Raw genomic sequence first — 25,558 nt, 5'->3', positions numbered from 1 at the left:
CTGATGCTTTCAATTTCTTCAGGCAAAGTTAAGCTAAATAAACAATGTCTAGGAATTACTGGTTCAGCCTTTCTGTTGCTATTAGTTTATTATCTGTCAATACTTCAGAGACCCAAAGCTGAGGCAGATTTCGTTAGGACGCAAATTCTGCAACAGCCAATCTCTGCATGACAGCATACTCCACTTGTCATTACCCATACTCCACTACAAGGACGGATTTGGTATGATGAAATTCTGGCAGTGATAGAATGTATAGGCCCTTATTCATTATAACAGAACTTAACTGTAATTTGAATTCTTGCTGTATGTAATCAAGGCTGTCTCCATGTATTCTGCCACTATAGCACTGACATTCCCTCAAAAATGGCAATAGGTTTTGTTTTTCCCCAATACATCCTTAATTGGCCATAACAGGTTAAAGAACTTTTTTCTCTTCAGGGACTAGCTCATCTTGTTAAAGTGTCAGAAGGAGACTTAAGGAAAGCCATTACATTTCTTCAGAGTGCTACTCGATTAACAGGTGGAAAGGAGGTCACAGAAAAGGTGATCACAGACATTGCTGGGGTAAGAGCACTGGATATTCTGAAATTTTTAGTTTGCTTTTTTGTGGCTTTTAGAAAATTTTTAATTCAGATATATATATGGAGTGATTATGTGCTTAGTCCCATTCAGGCTGCTGTAACAAATGCCATAGGCTGAGTGGCTTATAAACAAAAATATCAGTTCCAGAGGCTGGGAATCCAAGATCAAGGTGCCCACAGACTCAGTGCCTGAGGACACACTTCCTAGTTGAGTAGACTCCTAGTTCACAGATGGCCTTTACCTCCCTGCACTGTCCTGTGGCAAAAAGCAGCTTTCTGAGCCTTATAAGGGCACTAATCCCATTCATGAGGGTTCCACTCTCCTATCACCTGCCAATGGTGCCACCTCCAAATACATTAAGGATTTTTAACATGAATTTTGAGGGAATATAAACATTTATACCATTCTGGGAGTTATCAGAATGCTGCAGGCAGGCAGGCAGGGATGTGGCAGTTAACAGATATCCCCTATAAAGGAAAAAGGGTCATATCCAACTTACAATTAATCATTAAAGGAATTCTCTTGTGCCACACCCTTGTCTTCAGATTTCATTTTGTAATGAAACATAAACCAGCCAATCTCTGCATTTTGTTAGTGGCATCTTAGAAATAGGATGTTCCCAAAGTTTGTTTCAGGTCCAATAGCTTTCTCCATCACCTATCTTGAGACCAGATGAGCATAAGGCTTAAAGCTGACCCTTTTTTAGTTCTTTGCCCTCCCAACTCCGTATGTATGGATTCAGTATCAGGTAACAGTTCCATGCTTGAAGTGGCACGTCCTGCAGCATAGAACACCAGGGAGTTTGCACAGGCTTGGCAGAGAAACAAGTCAACCTGTCTTCACCCAGAAACTTTATTCTTTATTTTTAACTAATTCTTTAATTCTTTATTTTAGGTAATACCAGCTGAAACAATTGATGGAGTATTTGCTGCATGTCAGAGTGGCTCTTTTGACAAACTAGAAGCTGTGGTAAAGGTAAAGACACTTTACTAACCTGGGGGGGAGGGATGGAAATCATACCAAAATCATTTTCTTTTCTGCTACAGGACTTAATAGATGAGGGTCATGCAGCAACTCAGCTTGTAAATCAACTTCACGACGGGGTTGTAGAAAATGATAACCTTTCTGATAAACAGAAGTCTGTTATTACAGAAAAACTTGCTGTAAGTAGGCATCTTCTACATTTCAGCACAGCATACACACCTGAAAGGGAAATTACTTACTAATCTTTCATTTTCTTGTAGGAAGTTGATAAATGCTTAGCAGATGGTGCTGATGAACATCTACAGCTGATCGGCCTCTGCTCAACTGTCATGCAGCAGTTAACTCAGAATTGTTAAAACATTCAGTATGTATTTTTGTGAACAATTTAAAATAAAATTACTAAAGCACCTTTAAAGTGAATATACAATTTATTTAACATTCAAACTTCATTAAGACATGTGCAATATGGCAATTTTACTGGGGTAAACGTTTAACCCTATCTAGGATGATTGCTTGCTGGGGCTTAGCAACAGGGTCCAGTTCACACTTAGCACTAATTAAATACTTTATTGAATAAATATAATACCAAACAAAATGCATTCAAATGCTTTCTAAAAAAATCAGTTTTAAAGGCCTTTCTATTCGGGCTAATGACAAACACAATAAAGGTAGATATGCTAGTTTAACATAATTGGCTGATTTTATACAGCACTTATATCTTTTAGTCCACAAGTATATTATTAAATGATAGAGAACATCTAATACAACCATTTCTACAGAACTAGGAAATAAATTTCTAAGAAAGAAAGATTTTACAGACCCCATCTTTTATACCCACCCCAACAGTCTAACTCTAAAGAGGATAAAGCCAACGACTTTCCTCACAAGAGCTCACGACTAATGTCGCTTTGCTATCAAAATCTGTATTTCTGATCCGTTATGAGCATTGAGACAAGATTCAAATATTCCCAAAGAAAGAAGCACAATGCACGTTGTGATCGCCTATTCAGCAACAGCGAGCACTGCATTCCAAACTATCTCATCCCAGGAATTAAATAAGGTCAGCCACATTCATTGGCATTTCCTCCACTGTAGTATTGTAGAAAGTCTCAATGTCACGAAGAATCCTCTTGTCTTCTTCAGTAACAAAGTTTATAGCCACACCTTTCCTCCCAAATCGACCCCCTCTGCCAATTCTGTGTAAGAAAAAGAAATCAGCAATTAGAATATACTACTTCACATGCTGCATGAACTACTGAACATGATGATCCACTTGTTAACCATCAGCTGCTGTTTACTTATCAAGGTTATAGTTCGTGCTTCTAATTGGAGCACTAGCTGCTAATCAATATCTAGAGAAAAAAATCTTCCTTTGCAGTTAGTGCCAAAAGGATTCAAGGCTTGTCTGGCTGCAAAATGAGATTTTATCAAGTATCTTGAGCATTATTTTTTTTTTTTTAAAGCAGATGACAGTATTGTGTTTGGGGTAGTGAATTTAAAGCCCATACCAAAGTGGGCCAGCCAAGAGCAGATGTCAGCCTGGGACAGATGTAAAACACCAGGGATAAAACAAAAAGAACAGTTATGTAATCCATTTCGACGCACTTCTGGAACTGTAAACTGCAAATACAAATGCTGCAAGGTTAACTATTGTCTAAAACTTACAACTTTTTCCAGTGGGAAAACAAATTATTTGGTATGGTGACCCAAACTTATCACTGCTTTTTTGCTCAGTTTCACACGTTATAACTGAAATTACTCAAACGTGTTTACCTCCAAAAACAGCTTTCTAACCTTCCTGATAGAAACCAGACAATACAAACCACCTAATAGGCTAGTATACAAAATGCCTTGGCTGGAGCATCTTAAAATATCAAATAATCATGACAAAAGAAAAACAAATATAAATACCGACTCGCTCTTTATTCAAACAGTGTGCTGTTTCGCTTATGATTCCACGTCCTAAATTACGTCAACGCCGTTTCTGAGCGCCATCTCGTCATCAACTGCTGCTATCGACCCCTGTATTTTTTAAAAAGTTTTTTTACATCATATAACAAAGTACAATTCAATTTATTTAGGGATAAAGCCACTATAACTAAACCAGGGACTGCTCAAATTGCTACCAGATGACACCAAGAAAATCCCAACTATAGAGGAATCACCAAGAAAGCGCATGGACACGGACACGAGCATCACTAAATACAGCTCAAAAATAAGCTAAGACCAACCGATCTAAAACAACCTTATCTTGAATGTATAGAGTCCACAATTTGGGCAACATTCACAACTGTTTTCCCACTGTGTACGACCAATCTTCCCAAGTACAATTTTAATTACACCCTACCAAGTTACTATGTCATATTACTCAATTCCCTGATTTGAGGTGACCTTTCAGACAAATCAGTCAGTAGAAAAGCAAAATATGAATTTTACCAGTACAGTAAAGCCAAGATGCCATCTACTTACCTGTGAATATAGTTTTCACGATTGGTAGGTAGATCATAGTTAATAACCAATGACACTTGTTGCACATCAATCCCACGAGCCTGAAATACAATGACGACGATGTTCATATTCTAATTGAAAAACTAGACACCTATGTAATGTAGGCCACAAAATAGTAATGAACTATACTAAGTGGTATAGCTCACTGTGGAGTGTGGTCTTTTCTTTATTCTCCCAAATAGCCCAGAACTGGTAAAGGTTATTAAAAAACCTTCCCCCCAAACAAACTTTTGGTGTATTAAGAAGAGCAGTGAGACTTACCAACAAGTCAGTAGTGATCAGAACACGGCTTGACCCTGATCGGAATTCCCGCATAATAACATCTCTTTCCTTCTGGTCCATGTCACCATGCTGCGAAGGAACAAACCTATTAATTCAAGAATCACCAATCAAATCAACATTTAATTTTATCAACATGTATGAGACCAAGCGTCCCTGGCTGCTACAGGGGTACAGCAGACAGGTATAGTTAAGAAACAACTTTATTTTGAGCAGGGGGAACGACAACACAGCACTTAGCAGCTATATTGTAGTCTAAATCCTGCTTTAGACTTCAGTTACCATTACTATGTTAGAATACCTCTTACCAGAGCAGAAACTGTGAAATCCCTGGCATGCATTTTCTCAGTGAGCCAGTCCACCTTACGCCTTGTATTGAGAAAAATAACAGCCTGTGTAATCGTCAGTGTCTCGTACAAGTCACAAAGTGTATCCAACTTCCATTCCTACAGTATTTCAAAGAGGAAGTTAACAGTAATTAACATGATTGTTTCCAACTTCCATTCATTAGAAACTCATTATTAGATGGGTCTAAAGACATATTGCACCAAATCTTAAGACAAAGGACACTGGACATTAAGAAAGAGGTCCACCCCAGTCTTTTACAACCTAGTGCAGTTACTCTTCTTCTTGTGTGTACTCTGCTAGCATTATTACAAAAACCAAGATGTGATCCTGGTTTCTGTAATTTTAGCACAGTGCTTATTCAAGAAGGTAAAAAAAAACTGGCTACGTTTTTATGTTTGACAATTAGACAAATTACCTCTCTTTCAACATTAATATAAAACTGTTTAATTCCTTCAAGGGTCAATTCTTCCTTTTTCACCAGAATTCGAATGGGATCTCTCATGAATTTTTTGGTCACTTCCAACACATCCGTTGGCATTGTGGCAGAAAGCAACACCACCTTAAAAAAAAAATTCATTATGTTGTCACACGTCACACAAGTAGTTAGCACAACTTGCACAATACTCGAGGAAAAAAATCTTTCAGACCAAGCGTCTCTGTCTGAGCATAGAATTGTGACAGAGTTATGCATCAATTGCTTTTGCTTTAAGCAGGGGGAACAATAGAACACTTCAGTTGTGTTGTAATAATACCTGCATTAACTCTAACCTCCAGCTATTTTAAGAGTGGGAGTGAAAAATAAAGCTCACCTGAATACTTGTATTTAATTTTTGGAAAATCTCATAGATTTGATCCTTAAACCCTCGGCTCAGCATTTCATCTGCTTCATCCAAAACAAACATTTTGATCCATTTTGGAGCTGTTTAAAATAAAAGTCACACTATCATCTCTAGGTTCTCAGGCATGCTATTTACTTTATTTATAATAGTAAAACCAAACTATACTCGACAGCAATACTTACAAAGGTATCTTCTGTTTAACATATCAAACACTCTCCCTGGTGTACCAACAACAATATGTGGTGCTTCAGCCTGAAGTTTTTGCATTTCATTTCGAACATTGGTTCCACCAATGCAGGCATGACAAGTTGCTCCCATATAGTCTCCAAGTGCCAGAATTACCTTTTGGATCTGAAAGCCAAAAGCCTTAATTATTATCCAGCAGAATTACTGGTTCTGTGACTTAACTTTCAAAGCATAATGGCAAATATCTGGTCTACAAACAGCTTTAATGCATGCAGAGCACGTAACTACTTCCGAGCTTAAAATGCAGACCAATCTAAATGCCTCAAGATAAACTTCCCTGAAAACATCCTGTGCCTTGTCAAACTTGAGATCCTGTTGCCCCAGGTACCAGCTACGTAACTAAAAACATTTCCTACTGTTATTCTTCATTGTGTAGAAAAGTGTAAACCGCGGTAAAACAGTAATTTTTCCCGCAGCACTGCGACGTATGTTATCTTGGCTTTAATAAACCCTACAGATGTACTAGCAAGGTTTTACTTCAAACCAATATGGCAGTGAGCTCTGAAGACACAGCATGCAACAGATACATCACAAACTACTAAGACAGTCAAATAACATGTCACTGCAGTTTTCATGTTGCGCAACTGCATTCAAACTTGAAAATGAGAACAGGTCTAGTCCACCCTGAACAAAAACTTCAGTTTCTCAATCTGTTACACAACCCTGGTAAACCATACCTGCACACCCAGTTCCCGTTTGACTGTTTAGCTTTCAACAGAAACTCCCTGCATGCACGGACAGTTAAAAGGAGGGCTCTGTAGGACAAATTTATACTAAGCTTTAAATTCTTCACAATTGTGAAACCTGAAACCTGTACAACACGCAAGCAGTTTTTTTGAACTACACTATCAATACCTGTTGAGCCAGTTCTCTGGTGGGGGCCAATACTAGTGCTTGGGTCTCCTTGAACTCAATCTCCAACTGTTGCAGGATGGAAATAGCAAATGTGGCTGTCTTGCCAGTACCTGACTGAGCTTGAGCAATCACATCATACCCTAAAAAAAGTAGGATACACATTTACCGATCCCACATCAAACCGCCACTTCTAGTTTACACCACGTATTCCATTTGGAACATGAATTATGCCCAAATAATCAAGTGATCAGCAATGAGTATTCTCTTCATTTCAGGTCAGTCCCGAAAGATGATTGCCATCATTTCACTTTAAGGAATACAAATAGGTGCTAGTCCCCCAGAAGGTAATTTTCCCATATTAAAGAGAAAAAGGTGCAGGTCCTATGCAGAACAGGGAATTCTTTTTTAAGAAGCGCCAACGAGTTCTTTTACCTTTAATACACGGGATAATAGCTCTCTGCTGAATAGCTGATGGCTTCTCAAAACCATAAGCATAGATGCCTCGAAGAAGAGACTCCTTTAAATTCATATCATCAAAGTTATCAACAATCTCATTCCAGTTGCTCTGAAAGTTAAAAAAAAAAAAAAAGGAATAAACGGATGAACAAACTCACCTTTCCAAAGTTCCAAATTCCACACCCATTTCTTACCTCGATGACACCATCGGGCTCCATTCCCTCGGGGCCGCCATGTTCTCTGCTGACAAAAATACTGCTGTTAGGAGAACGTCCCTTCCCCAAACCCCTGCAACTGCCCATTGAGGGGAAGAGAAGCCCTTTCTCATCCGGTCGCTCTCCCCCGCACGTGTACACTTCCCAAACGAGCAAAGGCAGATGGTGCCGCAGGGCACACGATGTACTGCGCGGCCGCTCAAAGGTTAGGAACCGGGGACGCCCGGGAAGGCCCCACAGACGCCGGCCCTTCCCCCCCAGGCCTGAGCGCCAGGCGCTCCCCTCTCGGCAGTGCACCGTCTCGCGAGAGCTCCACAAGCCGAGCTCCGCCCCTAACAATGCGCAAGCCGTAGTGAGTGACGCGGGCCGAGGCCCGGCAAGGCCTTGCCAAACGGCTCGCCGGGACCCCGTTGCCGGCCCGGCCCCATCCGGCCTGCGGCCGCCGCTGCCGTCCTGCCCCCACCCAACCTACTGCCTAGCGCTCCCAAACCGCGCCGCTAGCCACGAATAGAGCTTTAGACAACCCAGTTACACCGTACTGACTGCGGACTGCGCCACGGCTACCAATAAATGCCGGGCTCCGTACGGGCAGGGGAAACGGCCGCGATCTCAAGGCGTCTTCGGGAAAACACACTCTTTCACCACCTCGCTTTCTTACCCGTCTCCCCACAATCCAGGCCCTACCTATCATGGAAGCTTCTCGAAAAACACAGGAGTACTGTATCCCAAAGCCACGCCTATGAACCCAGGGTTCCCTGCCTCCTCTCCATCTATTACAACCTCCTCCGGCGCCTTAGGACCTGTGCCACAGAGCACCACCACCACCGAGGAAGCGGCATACCTGTTATAATCCGCGGAGCTACCAGACATGATCCGATGAACCACTCAGTGCCCGACTGGAAAGACAGAAGGACCGCACCACCCGTTTTTTATAGGCTCGCGGCCGGGACCCGTTTTCTGCGGAGGAATTTTCCCGTCGTTCTTCGACCAGCCACAAAATTGTGATCCTGGGGTGCTTATCTCAGAAAATATCCTAAACAAATCGGTGGGAAAACCCAAATTTAGTTATTTGTCCATCTTACGGCGTTGCTGAACATCCCAAGACCCTGGGGGGGATGTTGGGACTCTTTGCTCTGCGGCGGAAGAATATTGCAGCAAGCGGTAGGAAGACCCGCGTTCCCCGCCCGCCCTGCTCCTACGGGGTTTCCGCGTCCCCGAAGCAGAGGCGGCCGGGCCGCCGGGCTGGACCGGGAGGCGGAAGGCTGGGGCGCGCCGGCCGGTTGGCAGCTCCGGCTTTCCCGCCGGCGAGTGGGACCAGGCTCGCCGGTCCCGCAGTGCTCGGTGCCGGAGGGACAGGCACGTCCACACTCTGCACTGGAGGGGAATCGGGCTGTTCCGCTCGTTCCCACCGCTTCTTAACTTGACGGTAAAGAGCAGCCTGGCCTTTGGCCCAAGCGTTTAACATCCTTCAGACCTTGACAGTGAAACTCCTGGTACGGAAAATGTCGGCTACCCAGCAAGCCCCAGAAGATCCGGTTTACCGTCCAGCGTTCAGGGCGAGAAGAAATATGTAGTGTCCTCTGCAGATGTCTCTGGAGTAGCCACCTCCTTCTCATGTTGCCTCTGGTCTTCTCTCGCTCTCTTTTAAAAATAATGCTTATAATTTTAACAGGTGTGAGAAATGCCTGATAAAATCATTGTAAACTTTTGCTTATGTAGGGGTAATGTTCCTTGTAACTCAGGAATTTAAATGGATGCTTCCGGCCTGTACAGCTCCATGCTGCTTTGGGGCTCCATGCTGCTTTGGGACTACACAGGTTTCGGTTATGGTCTTTTTTTTTTTTTTTTTTTAAAGGCTTTTTGCGCTTTAATTGTTTATACATAATGAATGTTGATTTAGTGAAATTGAGAGCAATACAACTCTTGCTGCTTAAATAAACTGCATGATTCGTAAAGCTCCAGAGGTTTTCAACTGTAGCCCTAACCCAGGCTCGTTAATAAAAACCAAAAATAGTATTTTTAGTCATTTAACTTTAAAATACAGTCCTACCCACCCTGCAAGATAACACGAATACTCAAGAAAACATTTTCTCATTAATTCAGAAGGCCAACCTAAAGTCTGATAACGGGGAAATAATGACTTAATTTTCTATATTTGTGTATTCAACATAATATCTGGTTCTAAATACTACATTTTTTGCCAAAACTCATTTATTTATTTGAAAATTATCATGCTAGGAACTGTGACAAGAACTAATACCAAGCTGACAAAGCGTACTTGACCCTCAGTCTAGAGATGATGCTCCCTATCCACCCTCTATAATGTTCAAATCCAGATTTGAGGTAATGCCAGACATTTTCTGAGAATGGAGGTCAGAGATCCTTGTTGGCTCATCCAAAAACGTACTAAAAATCTCCTGGGATCCAGGAAACTGAAGAAGATACTAAATGAGAAAAATGGCCAACAATTTAGTCTCACTTGAGTCTACAGAGTGAAATCAATCAACAACACCTAATTGTTGAGTGTTTTCTTTAGGTTTAGCACTACTGTTACATGCTGTGGAGGATTTCCAGAGTCCCTTAACAGGAAATAATCAAGGGCTAAACTTTGGTTTAAGTCACAATTGCTCAAGGGGTTTCAAGGTAAGAAAGTTTCCTAATCCAAAATTCAGCAAAAATCTAGACCCACATTGCCAGCAACTCTACCATGTATTTCTATTAAATGCTGTGCTTGCCACATTCTCAAGTGCTTACTAAATAGCATTAGTAAGTAAAATACGAGATAAGGATCCAAACAAAACATACACATTAACAAAGTTTTGCATATCAACACAGAGCATACTGTGAAACTTTTCCCGCTTACCTGAGATCTAAAATTAGATGGCTATCTCTAAGTCAACTACATTGCTTCTTTGCTAACCTGGAACATGTGAGGCCATTTATATGGCAAATGATGCTAAAACTCGGCTTCTTTCCCTGTGTGACCACCTAGTTTAGTTTTACTCTCCAGTAGCCTCCGCTGACAATTGTAAAGCCCTCTAGCGATTGTAAGCCAACCTATTTGGCGGGAACATTATTCCGCCTGCCACAGCAACCAACTTTGTTGTATAAAATAAGAACCAAGAAGAGACAGTAAAGGCATTGTTAGCATAGAGTAGAGTTGATCCAGAATAGCTTCTAGGAAGTTGTGAATTTTAATCCAAAAATGGCAAAATGATGTTTTTGCTTCTTTTATTCTTAGGTCAAACAAACTGATGAGGAAAAGAATTTTTTCACTGCTGGCAGTAATTCCTTAGACATATAGTGAGCCCTTAAATGTTTTTGAATGAATGAGTGAATAACTAGAAGAATAAATAGAACTACAAAGATGAAGGGATATTATCTATTTCCTACAGTGAGTTGTACTGTTGATATGCTGTTCTAATTTCTTTTAAAGAGTAAAACTACTCCTGCTATTCATATTCAAAAAAGGACACATCCTGATGTCCCCTTCAGCTTATGTGACCATTTTTATCCCCTGAACTTATAGGCCTGCATTTACTTACTGAAATGGTGACGATTTACATAAAGGTACTTTTAAGAAGAAGCTCTTTTAAACTGTCTGGACTGTAAAACAAAATGAGTTCTACTTGCAAGTTTTTATGTTTTTTGTTTGCACAAACAATACTTTAAGAACAATACAGGGCATTTTTAAAATAAAATTTCTCCTAACCCTGCTACATTAAGGAAAAAAGCTCAGCATTTTCCTCCTCTTCACTGCTCCATCAGTTGCTTTGGTATTGTTACCTCTGCTGATGCTGTTTGTGAATTTCATGTGGTGAATTTGCGCACATTTGAAAGTGGGCCTGGAGCATAAGCTGGGTGGTGGTGGTCCTTAGGTCCACTCCTTGCATCTGAAACGGGTGCAGTAGACGTAGAAGTGAAGGACAGTTTATAGACCTCATTTCCTTGGAATAAGTCCAGCCATTCTTCACCTATTCAGGCTTCATGATTTTTGCCATACTTGAGTACCACCTGAATTATTTACCTAATTTTTAAGTCAATTTGCATTTACTTCGCTTGAGTGAAATCATAGGTTTAATTTCTTGTATTTTCTAATACTGATTAAAGTAATTACCCAAAAAAATCAAAATAAATACTGTGTGTCAATATAGCTCATCTGAACTTTTCTGTTTGGGATACACTGTTTCAGATGGATTGTAACAGGCCTACTAAATCTGTAGTCATTAGCCAGACCAGGGCAGAGGCAAATTAGATCTTGGTTTCCAGTTCTGAATTCTGAAGGATAGGCCAACTAAAGTCTGAAAATAACCAACTAAATATTAATTGTCAGTTGTTTCTGATGAAAACTTTTTTTTAATTATATTAATAGGACTTCGAAAAAATAAAGGGGGTGGGCACTCTGTCATCTTCCTGACTCCCGTAGAAAGGCTGAGGTGATGCATAACTAGCTGGTGTTCCCTGAGACTGTCTCTGTTTGGGAAGGCCTTCGCGTCTGAAGAGAGAAGGTGGTCAAGGCATAGTGCCCCTTTGCTTGCTAGAGGCTTCTATTTTTATTTTCCTTTCAAATTCCTTTGAAAAGTAACTTTAAAATTTTATACTCACAACTGACCCAAATAAAAGAAATTATATGGGCTATAATGTCATTTTTTGGCGGGAGTGGTGGTCAAGAAACCTATTACATTAAATACTTGAAATTTTCAAAGTATTAGGCTGATCATTATCCTCCACAGTAAGCTCAGAAGTCAAGAACCAGGAATATGTACACTCTGGTGATATCAGGAATAAGCAGCCCAGACCAGTGGAGGAAAAGTCATATTTAATTATAATTTGTAAGGCTCTGTCTCGTGATGTTCAGTAGAAACACCGAAAATTTTCCTGAGATGTCCACTGCTACTAGCTGTTTTTCCTGAGCTGATCATTCATGTTTAAACTCCCTTCTACTGCAAAGCAAATATAACTTTGCAGTGTTTCTTTAATCTGCAGAATGAGTTTGCAGTAGGAAATGTAATTTGTTCACTTAAATTGTAGTTGACTTTAATAGCCTTGACTTTATATGACCTATCTTTCTCTATAAGCTGATGTCTGTTAGTTGATGAAAAAACCCAGACCCTGTGTTTAGCTGCCTTTCTGCTGGCTCTGCAAGTAAAAAAACAAAAACACAAAAGATGATTCTAATCTATTTAACTCTAAACACACCTCAAAACTTGGTTCCTGGACAAGGTGGTGCTGTGGTAAAGTCAGCTGGTAAACTCCTTCCAGAAGGCAAGGAGACACTTGGGACTGAACTCCCTGTCTTGCCAAGGAGGGGAAAGGCAGAAGATCCTTTGGGACCTTGAATGGGGAAGCTGCTTCTTTTTCCTGCTCTCTCTAATTTGGAATTAGCTGTTCAATCTATTAGACTCACTGAAGTAGACAAAGGAAGGAAAATCTATCAAACGAACTAAATGAAGTTCTGAGGCTAAAAAGTAGAGTCAGGGAGTGCATTTCTATATGAGTTTAGATTAATCAGCTCAAAGGCTGTCTGATAAGATAGATGGATACTTGTGGACAGTGGGAATCACTGAGGGCATAGACTCTCAACAGAATACAGATTGAGGAATAGGTACTAAATTTTCCTTTGGGGCACCTATTTTCCAATTTGGGTTGCCCTCCTTCTTTGCAGTGACCCTGGTTCCTAGAGGTAAAAAACTGTGGAGGGATTATACAGAGATTTGTACAGATTGTACAGAGACTGTATAGAGATTACATGATTTACTTCAAAATGCTTGCATTTGAATGCATTCCTTGAGAGAACTGTGATGAGAATTCCCCCTGGGCTACCTAGTGTGAACTGAGGTTTCAAAGCTTCCCAGGCAACTCTGAATAGTTCGTGGATCTAGATGGATTGTTAGGTTCCTAAGGGTATCGGTGGCCCCGCCTTTGCTCCATCCCACCCTCCTCCTTCAAATGGGGACCTTTGCCCCTGTGTATTAAAGTCTTGATTTTGGTTAAAGTTGGAAGGTTGATATTTAACCTCTGCCATCTCTTGAAAGCTCACCAAAATAATGGTAAAAAGTCTTGCTGAAAAGACTTAAACACTCAAGAAAATTGGAAAAGAGACAACAGCTCACAAAACTTAAATTGGAAAGCAAATGAGAAAATGATGAGAAAATTGGCAGATGGGAGAAAACTTAGTCCTAAATTCAGAGTGCGGAAAGCTGATAAGCAACCTCATTTGTATTGCAGAACAACCAAAAGACTCAGAAATTGGTAGGACCATGTTTTTTTGGATGTAGGGATGTGAGATTAAAACATGAACACTGGTTGAAAGTCTGTTGAAAAAGCAGTTAGAAACTGCCAGAGCAGAGAGGAGCAAACACATTTCTATACTCGGGCACGTCCAGGCTCTGCTGAATTCCAGCATGCCAGAGTAAGTGCCTTTGTTGCCGAACCCAGGTTCATGTGCACAATGCATAGTGAAGCCAAACAAACTGAAACATTGGGGTTTGGAGCAGAGAAAGGTTTACTGCAAAGGCCAAGCAAGGAGTACAGGCAGTGGCCCATGCTCCAAAGATCCTGGACACCAGCTCTTTGCTGACCCTGGATTAGAACCCTGTGGCTGCAGAGAAAACAAAATAGACATTTTTATCAGGAATAAAAATAGACACTTCAGGCTGAAATCATTGGCAACACCCCCAGGAAGTAAAGGAGGAAAAATAAACCCAGGGATCAGAAAAGCCAACAAGCCAGTTAATTAAACCTTAGAGTGACCAGGAAATCGGGAGTTTCCTACAAGAATGGGAATTCCTTGAATGTGAAATGGTGAGAAGACTCATGTACAGCCAAAAGCAATTGCCCAGGGTCGCAAGCACAGGGGCATAAAGAAGAGCGGCAACAATGTCTCCAGATGCTTATAAATTTGCATGACTTATGCTCCACTATTCATGAGGCCAACCAGAAGTCAAGGAGCAAGCCCTGGCCTTGTTCTTATGGAGAGGCCCCTTCACAGGATCCTGGGATACAGATGGTTGGACAATGTCTTCTCAGGTCCTCCCTGTGCACATGTGGCCAGCCTCCCACCTCCTGAATACCAGTCCCAGGACTGTGCCAGTCATATTCCCTTTGGGGAGCTGCTGTGCCCACCTCCCCAACATGTGATCTACGTGAAGGATCCTCAGGTACCTGGATGAGAGCCCGGGAACAGGAATTCTCCGAGGTCAAGTACATTCCTGTTCCCTGCCTTTTTTCTAGCAGCCCCCAGCCTCCAGCTGCAGCCAACCTCCTCTGACTCTGATTCAGATCCTGAACTCAAAGGAAGTTAGAACCTGGATCCCAATTCTGTCTGAAAGACAGTGCAATAGTGCAATTCTATACACTCACAACTCCTTCCTTTCCCAGCCCAGTGCAATGAGAATAAATGTGAAATTAAATGAGAAAAAAATAAAAAGCAGACTTCAGGAATTCCTCCCCTACTCCATGTAGTTAGGCAACTTTCTCTCCTTTACTCCAGCTAGTCTAGAAGTTTACTCTCCAAAGATAGTATTGATAAAATAGTAGATCTCTGGATTGAAGGCCCTTATGAAGGTATACTTGAAATTTAGTGGTCAATGTAGAGAACTGTGGTTTTACCATCTCATACTATTATTGGGGAAGGGCCATGTTCCCACTCAAAGGTCTACCTACTACTCCATAAAGAGGTTTTCTTTTTTGCGGCATGCGGGATCTTAGTTCCCTGACCAGGGATCGAACACATGCCCCTGCATTGGGAGCACGGAGTCTTAAACAGTGGACCGCCAGGGAAGTCCCCATAAGGAGGTTTTGCTATGCCACAGTGATTTACTTTTCTATTTGCTGCTACATCGCCAGACCTGGTCAAGGCCTACCACAGGCATATACTGAACAACATATCTGTTATTTTTGGCACCAGATGGAGAGTTCTGTTTGGGCTTTATTAAATTTGACATTAAGCAGGGATATTGAGTAGGCAGTTGTATAAATGAGTCTGGGGACCTGAAGCAGGGGGGCAGGGGTAGGAGAAGAAATCAGGTCATCAGGTCCTAAAATCTCAATTTGGGAGTCCTGGCATATGAATATTTAAAATCACTGTACTGAATAATATCACCCATGGAATGATTGCAGAATTATAAGAGACTGGGTGGAAGACTGAGTCCAGAGGCACTCAACATCTGAAGGTCAGCAAAGGAGAGAGACCACAAAAAAGTCTGAGGAGAGGCCACTGAAGTACGAGAAATAAGAGGAAGGTCTGATAAACCAAGAGAATAAAGGGTTTCAAGGAAGGCATGCTCAACTGTTCAAATGCTAACAAAAGACTGAGTATCTGACTATTAAGAATTTACCAGTGGGTTTGCAAGATGAATGTTATTGGTAAGATTGACTGGACCAGTTTCACTGGTGCGGATAAAAGCTTGATTTGTGTGGATTAAAGAGAAAATAGGAAATTAAGTTCCATGTGTAGTGGACTGATATGATCTGAAAATCTACCTGTAATAACTCTCAGATGTGCTAGATGAATTACAACAAAATTTATTTTAAATTCATAGCTGAACTTGCAAGGCAAAAGGGATATTGCAGATACACAAAATGAAGATGTAAATGAACACAGGACCATGATGCATGCAAACTGACTCCATGGCTACCTAAGGGTCTTAACCTAGGGGCTTCCCTTTTGAAAAATCACCTTTTTATTTTGGAATAATTTTAGGTTTGTAGAAAAGTTGTAAAGATAGTACACAGAGTTCCTCCATATACCCCTTACCCAGTTTCCCCCCTTGTTAACATCTTAGAGTCCAGTTTCTCATAGAGGTTTGGAGATTGAATTTCTTTTACCAATGAAGTCCCCCAACCCCAAGGTGGGAATTTAATATAAAAATGTGTCCAAGTCCAGTGACATCCCAAGACTCTTGTTGGAAGTCAACAGAGAATGGATCTGCCAGGACTCTTCTTCACCCAGGGCACAATGGGTTCTCTCAGGAAAAAGCAAGCCCTGCTACAGATCATATGTTTTGATCATAATCGAAACATACATGGAGACAACTCACCCTGTTAAGAGTCAGCACGTACAACAAGCAGTAGGACTCTGTGGCCATGAACTTCTGGTATTAGAAAGACTATCTGAAAGAGAACACAAAATAGAACATTTAAAATGAATAAGACACTGAACACCTAAGAAAAGGATAAAATACCATAAAAGAATAATCTGGAAGGGGGATGCGTGGGTGGGTGGACAGAGCGCCTCTTCTTCTCCAGTCTCCCCCCCTCTCCCTTCCCTTGTCCTCTCCTTTTTCTCCTCCCCTTCCTTCTTTTAACCACCATAAATGTGGGAGAAGAGCCAAAGATCCTATTCTAGCTTACTAAAGAAAATTCACAAGTATTTATATCTTTCAGAAAAAAATAGACAATAATTTAATTATTACCAGACCAGTAACTTACTGAGAATGACAACCAGAAAGAAATCAAACTTTAGATGATAAAGGTGATGAGGAGAAATCATAAATTTTCTATGACAAGACAATCAAACTAAGATGGAAAGAAAAAAGAAAAAACGCCCCTCTTTGTGGTGGGCCTTTCCCAATGTGCATCAGCATGATACATTAACCAGACTTCCTCAAAGCAGGACGATATAATCAACTGTTGAGAAAAATGGTCCCTTTCTTCAGACACCAGCATGGTAATTTTAAGATTAATATTTCTTTTTCATCCCATACAGGGGGTCACACTGACCAAAGGCTCACTCTGTACCCACATAACTGACCAAAACATCTCTGATGAACTTGATGTACAATGCTAACCTGTAAATGTGATACATAAATTCTGTCTCAGGAATGTATAAAACTGCACTTCTAACTCTTGACCTGTGGAACAGTTGTCAGAGCTTCTGCAAATCTGTGTCCCGGGTTATAATCCTCTTCTTAGCTTGATTGTGACTTGATTTTCTGTCAGCAAAGGTAACATATGAGATACAACAACAATCTCTGAACTAAAATATTTCCAACTTACTACACAATTTTTCAGCTCCTAATTCCCTGAAAGTCCACCAATCCACTTATATAGCTCCCCCCTCTCAGTGGAGTACAATCTGACAACTTTTTGCTTCCAAGATTTTATCTTCTGTGATTTCTATGTTATGAAATCTCTCTGAGGATTCTTCAACATGAAGGATTTTGCAGACATCACTTCCACTGGCACATCTTCATCCCTGGTGTCACAACCACTTTCCTTATTTATGTCGCTAAGTTCACCTTCACAAAGTTCCCCTGACTGCATGCCTGGAGTCTCAAGAATGGCAGCGGTGTCAACATTCCCCTGGCGGTATCTTCTAATCACTTCCAATTTCACTTCACTTCTAGCGATATCACTTTTCCTTTTTTTTTTTTTTTTTTTTTTGTGCTGCACTTTAATCTTTCTTGGACAATTCTTTCAGTCATTCATTTTTGTAAAATGTCAGGTGGGCTTTATCACTGGAAGACAAAGCAGCAACTGCATACTGAATAACAAATGCATGGTGACTAGTCGTCAACAGACTTTGAAAGAATTGATGCGATTGGCTATAGATCATGATACACATCTCTTATTTCCCTAGTGCTTTGAGGACAGTGAAGTTTGTACTATGTCATTACTCACAGGTATTGGGGGACTGGTCTTAATTTAGACCGCTGTGACTGAAATTTGTGCATATCAGAACTGTGCAAAGTGAGGAGTTATTATACTCATTTCCCAATGAGAAAGTGATGAAATCGGTTTCTGGCAGAAGAGGTTATCAATGCAGAGGTTCTACATTAATCATTTTGTACTCTTTGGAACCAGTTCACTCAGGTCAAAGGTGAAACCTTGATGTATAGCCAAGGTAAGTCTGTATTTAAGAGAAATGAAGTACAATCTATTTCTTGGAAACAAACAAGTAAAGTTTGAACCAAGACCTTCCTGTTAACAAGCAGGCAGGTTGAATGTTCCACTGAGAATTTCCTGTTCTCTATTAGTTCCTCCCTTCTGCTTCTCCCTTCCTTGTAGTCATTGAAACACTTATAATCAGAGATTTTTAAAGTTTAGCCTTCAGAATCACCCAGGGCTTGCTAAAACACAGATGACTGGAAATTCACATATTCTGACAAGCTCCCAGCTGATGCTGATGCTGCTGGTCCAGGGACCACACTTTGAGAACCACTGCGTTTGATGGTAGACTCAGGAATGGAATTGAAATCTCTTTAATTAAGTGGCTAATTCACAAATTTTTTGACTAGCAAAAGCTTGTGATCAATTGATGAAACATGAATACTTCTCTCAGGCCATAATTTAAGTCCCTTAAGCCAAATCCACAATTCTACAGATGCCACTTTTTCCAATAGGAATTCAGTTTGCCTTATTGTACACCTATATAAACATTTAAAAATCTTCAGAATACTATCTAGCTATTTTGAACACTTACAAAAAATATTTGTGACAAAAATTAAAATCTAAAGACAAAAAATAAGTTTGTTTTGCTGTGTAACAGAAAGAAATGATGTTTATGTTCTTAATGGCTTGCTTTTTGAATCAAGTAGGTTTATTTTTATTTATTTTTTAATTTTTGATTGCATTGGGTCTTTGTTGCTGTGCGTGGGCTTTCTCTAGTTGAGGCGAACGGGGGCTGCCCTGCACAGGCTTCTCATTGCAGTGGCTTCTCTTGTGGAGCACAGGCTCTCGGCGCGTGGACTTCAGTAGTTGCAGCATGCAGGCTCAGTAGTTGCAGCCTGCAGGCTCAGTAGTTGTGGCATGCGGGCCCTAGAGCGTGCAGGCTTCAGTAGTTCTGGCTCGCAGGCTCTAGAGCACAGGCTCAGTAGTGGTGGCTCACTGGCTTAGTTGCTCCGTGGCATGTGGGATCTTCCCGGACCAGGGTTCGAATCCATGTCCCCTGCATTAGCAGGCAGATTCTTAACCGCTGCGCCACCAGGGAAGTCGCCTGAATCAAGTAGATTTTGAAACATAATTTAAAATCTCACAGGAAGTTGGAATGAAGTCTGTGGTGTAGTAATGCACCAATGCTAATTTCTTATCTTTGATCATTGTAATATGATTATGCAAGATGTTAACATTAGGGGAAGCTGGGTGAAAGGTGGTGTACAAGAACTACCTGTATTATTTTTGCAATTCTTCTGTAAGTCTAAAATTATATCACAATTTTAAAAGTTTTAAAAAACCCATAGCAAGAAGATCACTCTGATATATGTATACTTATATATCGAAAAAAGTTTTCATCTGCAGAAAATTACTTGGGTTTCCTCATTTATCTCTATAGAATAATTCAGTTGCCATGTTCTTTCTATTTCTCATAGTCTCAGGATCATTTCAGAGATAGTCTAAATGGATTTTATTGGGATACCAATTGAACTTTGGTGGAGGTGTAGAAAATGCCTATGGATGAGGTTTTCTGAAATTGGTAACATTTACTATTATCTCCTTCAAAAAATGCTTATTTTTATTTTTGAATAGGTAATATATTTATCAGACCTAAAGTTTAAAAGGTACAAAAGTGTATATAGTGAAGAGCCATCCTCTTACCCTTGTCTTACTGCCACCTAATTTTCTCCCCAGATTCAACCAATAATATTATTCCTCTGTATCCTTTAGGTATAGTTGTTAATACATAAGCAAGGAAATGCATGTCTATTTTACAGAGAGTGATAGCATAGTTTACTTCTGTATCTTTTTCTTTTATTAATTTATTTTTTTTACTTAATATATTTTTGAGATACAGATTCTGTATCAGTGTATAATAGGCTTCTTGATCCTTTCTTGGGTCTGCATTTTATCCTGTTGTATGGATGTACACAGTTCCTTTCACTCATCCCCTTCATGGATATTTAGATGCCTCCCATCTTTTGCTATTACACACGATACTGCCATGAACAGGTTTTCCCCATCATTATTTGCACATGTGCAGTTATATCTGCAAGAAATGTAATTCAAGGGTCATGTATGTGACATTATAATTTGGAAGAGTGTTATCATATGAACTTTTTGATAAGCAATTATAAACTTTGTACCAAATGCAAAATAACAAAAGGGTAAATGGTGAAAAAGAAGTCTTCCTCATACCATTTCCCTCTAGCTCCTCTTCCCAGAGGTAACCTCTGCTACTTGCTTCTTGGCCATGGACAATATTTTTGGCCACTTTAATCCAGTTTTTCAAAATCTTTAGCCGGTGGGTTGGTCCTTCCTTCTTCCCTGCCTTCTCCTTCTCCTCTCTTTCTCCTCCTCCTTCTCCTTTTTCTTCTTCTTTAAGATTTCTATTTTAACATTACCCTTGATTAATTTAAGATGGAAAAATCAATGAAGGCATTGCTATATACGTGTAAGGCCTTAAAACAAAATTCTTTTACAATCTCTCCTACGAAGTGTATCCAACTATTGTTAACAGACAAGGGTATTCCAAACCTGGGAATAAGCTGTCTCTTAGAAGTCTTTTGCGGATAGTCATTGTGTCTACCTCTCTTCGTGGCTGTTTCCACTCTTCCTAAAGAGATGCTTGCAATCACGAGGGCACACTCATATCAACAACTCTTCACCGGGTTCCCAAGGAGGGGAGGAATGCCATCTCTTAGCATCGTTTTCAACATTGAGGGGCTGGCAAAAAAAAAAAAAAGGGCAGCATTTACAAGACTCCAGGGCAATTCTGGAAAAAACTGCAGCATACAGATCATGCCCATTCACTCCTGGGCTCTCTTCCTTGTTGGCAAGTGCTGAACTGGACAAGGCGAGGGAGCAAATCTTTGTTAGTCTGGGGAGCAGCAAAGACAGTTTAGGTGAAAATGACATCCTGTGAGTGTCCAAAGCTTCTGAATTTTGGGTCAAGTTATAGAAATGGGTAATATATGAAAAAGTAGCCCTAAGAGACTGGAGAGTTGATACAAATAATAGCAAAGGTGACTAAAAATTAGAAGTGGATATTTTATAACAGTCATGGAGAGATAACAGTGGAAATCATAATAATTCTTTTAGCAGTCAGGAACTTGGGTACAATCATGAAGCACTCAAAAGCATCTCAAGGATCAGTAAAAATATTGGCACACTTGCAAAAAGGGAGAGGGCACACACAGAGGTGTGACAATCTTTGCTCCCATGTCAGAATATAATTTAGGCAAAAAACTTTTACCTGCTTCGTGTTGACAACAGATGACATACCCAGAGACCAATTTTCTTTTCCCAAACTGCAAGTCATCCCTCCTCTGTTATATATAATTTTTTAAAATTATTAACCTTAATATAACTTTGATATGTACATATGCACTCACACACATATATAGTCATGTAAGTTTAAATGACAATACTTAAATCTCTAAAACTCCAGCTCTTAAAACAACTTTATCAAGTATATCATAATTTGATGTTTATATGCTTTTTAATCTTAATTTGAGTATTCTGAAGGAAAAAAGTATTCATGCATAAAAAAGAATACATATATAAAACCATGCATAGGTGTTGTGTAGGAGCTATGCATTTTATTTTTTATTTCTCTCTGTGTTGGGAGACCATTCTCCATGGGGTTCTCATGATTCTGCACATCGTAAGAGCAGAAGCAATGATTAACTTTGTTCTGGACTATCTTTCCAAGATGTTTGTACAGTGAACAACCAGGACATAGAGGTTGTGTCTTCCTCCAGAGCAAAGGATGTTTTTATTTATTGCCCATCACAGTGATGTTTCCCTCCAGTACAAAGTTCAGGTGGGCTTACTGCTTATTATAAAATATCCGTGTTCTTCAAATTCAGGGTTCCTCTCCTGTAATGCAATCCACTGTATGGGCAATGCGGGTATCCCCTGACCCTCTTTGTGTCACTCTGTGGGAAATGGCACTTAGGGGACTGGTGAAATGCTGGGATTGCTGGGAGTAATACTATCTCTGACCCACATGTCCTGTGTCTTCTGCCACTGTCCATGAAACTGTGGAAGGCTAGCTTGTTGGCTGAAATTAGAGTAGAATCTTAGATTCTTCACAGTTCTTGGCACTCTGAATTTTATTTTATTTTATTATTTTATTTGTTTGGCCACGCTGCATGGCATGTAGGATCTTAGTTCCTGGAACCAGGGATCGAACCCAGGTGCCCTGCAGTGGAAACGCAGAGTCTTAACCACTGTACCTCCAGGGAAGTCCATTGGCACTCTGAATTTTAATATTTTTCAAAGTCCCAGGTAAATATTGATTCTTAACTAGGTATCTCAATAAACTATTAGTCTAAGTTTCTAAAGACAATTTAAGATTTTAGAAAAATATATTAAGTTGGCATTAAAGTTCACTAAATACTATTTAAAAACTTTTATTAGAAAGATATCACATCTTATAAGTTTACACATAAAGGGAAGTGGAGAAACTCTCCAGGTTCTCATAAATTGCAATATCATCTGAGGTTTTCAAGACCAGTTTCTAATGACACCAATCATTCAGATAAAAACACAACTCAGGGGCTTCCCTGGTGGCGCAGTGGTTGAGAGTCCGCCTGCCGATGCAGGGGACACCGGTTCATGCCCCGGTCCGGGAAGATCCCACATGCCGCGGAGCGGCTGGGCCCGTGAGCCATGGCCGCTGAGCCTGCGCGTCCGGAGCCTGTGCTCCACGATGGGAGAGGCCACAGCGGTGAGAGGCCCGCGTACCGCAAAAAAAAACCCCCCCCCCCACCCAAAAAAAAACACAACTCAGTTGTACGCCCATATTCATGTTTATATACTTTAAGCAATAATAATTTGTAAGGCAAGTGTTTAGAATTTTGGAATTTTCATTTAATTTAGCGTTTTGTAAAATGTTGTATTTCTCACATTTGCTAAGTTTGCCTTTTTATTTCTCATATAGCAAAACCAGGAGAAGATATGTAGCTATCTTTCACACCCAGAATATATAAGACAATTTATTAAAGTATTTGATTAGTATCACATAAACTTAGCTTATATTTTACTTTTTATTCATGCTTTAAAAAGTAATATGGAAACTCTATTTAATCTCATTAAATGGATTTTTAAAAGTCTTTTCAGGAAAAAAAAAAAAAGTCTTTTCAATTGGAAGCTGTGTCTTTTTAAAAAAATCATTCTCTCTCTCTCTCTCTCTCTCTCTCTCTCTCTCTCTCTCTCTCTATATATATATATATATATATATATATATATATATATATAATTTATTTTGGTTACACCAGGTCTTAGTTGTGGCAGGCAGGCTCCTTAGTTGCGGCTCGTGAGCTCCTTAGTTGCAGCTCACGGGCTTCTTAGTTGTGGCTTGCAGGCTCCTTTGTTGTGGCATGCAAACTATTAGCTATGGCATGCATGTGGGATCTAGTTCCCTGACCAGGGATCGAACCCACATCCCCTGCATTGGAAGGTGGATTTTTAACCACGGTGCCACCAGGGAAGTCCCAGGAAGCTGTGTCTTTATAATTCATCATCTTACAAATGGAAAGGGTCTCCTGTATTTGTTTTTTTCTTTCCCTTTTTGTAACTACTCATTGTTGGCTTGTTGTCAATTTTCCTACCTCTATTTTTTATGTTATAAATAAGAGAGACAAGATGTCATTCAATGAAAGTTAAATTTTTCTTTTTCTCATCTAAAAATGTTTTTGAGAGTGTTTATATTAGAAAACAATAGACATACTCTTTAAATTTTCATTAGTAACTTAGTTATCTTTATATCATAATTTATATGTTTTAAGTTTTATTTTGCTCAGAGTTTTAACTCTCATCTAAAACTTAAACTTTTCCACTTGGAAGGCACCTTTTCCTAGGAAAAAGACTTTTTAAGTTTCAATTTTCTGAAGACTAAACATTAACCTACTTGATGCCTTTCTATAGGCCATAGAGTATAAGTTTACTGCTGGGCACTTGCAGACAGAGTGACAATCCGGTATCTATCTTTCCTCACAGCCTGGAGATTTTTTCCTCAGGTGTAATGTCTCATTTTTTTTTTTGAGAACCTTTATGATCCCTTCCCCTAGACTCATAAAGTCTTAGTGGTCTTTTGTCACCAATTATAGGAGTCCCATTACATTTGAGATATTTTACTGGATTTTATTTTCTAATTTCCTCCATGGGTGAGTCATCCTATATAATGCAAAGGCTTCTACCAAGGAAGGCTCTTGTCCTCTGTCTTTTGTGGCATATCTACACTGGTCTGCCAGAACAGAAAGCTTTTACTGCCAAAGGCTTCAGAAAGGCTAGAGTCCCTTTTGGGGTCCTACATCCTCCTGGGTACATATGGACTTTCACATAGAAAAGTAACCATGGCCATATAACAAAAGGAATCAGTAAGCTCTTAGGCAAAGTGAAATGATACAGTAGCCCTGTAAGAACAAGGAAAAGAAAGGATGCAAATGTATTCATTAAGAAGAGAAAGCACTTTTTCCCAGTGGCCTTGAGTTTCCCATAAAGACCTTCACTTCTTTTTTTTTTCAATCTTTAAGTTTTTAAATTGGGGTATAGTTGTTTTACAATGTTGTGTTAGTTTCTATTGTACAGTGAAGTGGAGTTCCCTGTGCTATACTGCAGGTTCTCATTAGTTCTCTATTTTATACATATTAGTGTATATATGTCAATCCCAATCTCCCAATTCATACCACCCTCCCTTCCCCCTTTGGTGCCCATACGTTTGTTCTCTACATCTGTATCTCTATTTCTGCCTTGCAAACCAGTTCATCTGTACCATTTTTCTAATTCCACATATATGGGTTAATATACGATATTTGTTTTTCTCTTTCTGGCTTACTTCATTCTGTATGACAGTTTCTAGGTTCATCCACATCTCTACAAATGACCCAGTTTTGTTCCTTTTTAGGGCTGAGAAATATTCCATTGTATATATGTACCACATCTTCTTTATCCATTCATCTGTCGATGGACATTTAGGTTGCTTCCATGACCTGGCTATTGTAAATAGTGTTGCAATGAACATTGGGGTGCATGTGTCTCTCTGAATTATGGTTTTCTCAGGGTATATGCCCAGTAGTGGGATTGCTGGGTCATGTGGTAATTCTATTTTTAGTTTTTTAAGGAACCTCCATACTGTTCTCCATAGTGGCTGTATCAATTTACATTCCCACCAACAGGGCAAGAGGGTTCCCTTTTCTTCACACCCTCTCCAGCATTTGTTGTTTGTAGATTTTCTGATGATTCCCATTCTAACTGGTGTGAAGTGATACCTCATTGTAGTTTTGATTTGTATTTCTCTAATAATTAGTGATGTTGAGCAACTTTTCATGTGCTTCTTGGCCATCTATATGTCTTCTTTGGAGA

At 40.0% G+C, this 25,558-nt stretch overlaps 2 protein-coding genes across 7 annotated transcripts in view; one reads left to right on the top strand and one right to left on the bottom strand.

The window, feature by feature from the left end:
• The window catches only part of RFC4 (replication factor C subunit 4), a 243,151-nt gene that overhangs the window by 11,390 nt on the left and 206,203 nt on the right, over nt 1–25,558 (top strand). The window contains exons 7-10 of one of the 2 annotated variants that reach the window (XM_081235165.1): nt 439–564; nt 1,477–1,557; nt 1,629–1,745; nt 1,827–1,934. In XM_081235165.1, the coding sequence (XP_081091291.1) occupies nt 439–564; nt 1,477–1,557; nt 1,629–1,745; nt 1,827–1,922 (420 nt within the window). In that variant the 3' untranslated portion in view covers nt 1,923–1,934. Of the gene's footprint in view, nt 1–438; nt 565–1,476; nt 1,558–1,628; nt 1,746–1,826; nt 2,481–25,558 lie in introns of those variants that run through there. The other variant, XM_081235166.1, reaches the window with a different exon arrangement.
• Nucleotides 1,976–8,280, bottom strand: EIF4A2 (eukaryotic translation initiation factor 4A2). Of its 5 annotated transcripts, none has more exons than XR_014015933.1 (12): nt 8,154–8,280; nt 7,292–7,340; nt 7,074–7,206; nt 6,642–6,781; nt 5,723–5,891; nt 5,511–5,620; nt 5,117–5,260; nt 4,662–4,799; nt 4,336–4,425; nt 4,036–4,115; nt 3,482–3,588; nt 2,628–2,762 (listed from the first exon to the last, which is right to left on the bottom strand). XR_014015933.1 is itself a non-coding variant. In XM_081235162.1 (11 exons), exons 1-11 carry the CDS (start codon nt 8,180–8,182, stop codon nt 2,618–2,620), a joined length of 1,227 nt encoding a protein of 408 aa, XP_081091288.1. In that variant the 5' UTR covers nt 8,183–8,279; the 3' UTR covers nt 1,976–2,617. The 5 variants fall into 5 exon arrangements, 3 of the variants coding, with proteins under 3 accessions (XP_081091288.1, XP_081091289.1, XP_081091290.1); XR_014015934.1 differs by having other exon boundaries at nt 2,629–2,762; nt 3,478–3,588; nt 8,154–8,279; XM_081235162.1 differs by lacking the exon at nt 3,482–3,588 and having other exon boundaries at nt 1,976–2,762; nt 8,154–8,279.

The sequence above is a fragment of the Mesoplodon bidens genome (assembly GCF_964165515.1).
Source record: "Mesoplodon bidens genome assembly, chromosome: 5".
In the NCBI taxonomy this organism is placed as follows: Eukaryota; Metazoa; Chordata; class Mammalia; order Artiodactyla; family Ziphiidae; genus Mesoplodon; species Mesoplodon bidens.
The sequence above is the reverse complement of the archived record's forward strand: the minus strand, read 5'-3'. Positions and strand labels throughout refer to the sequence as shown.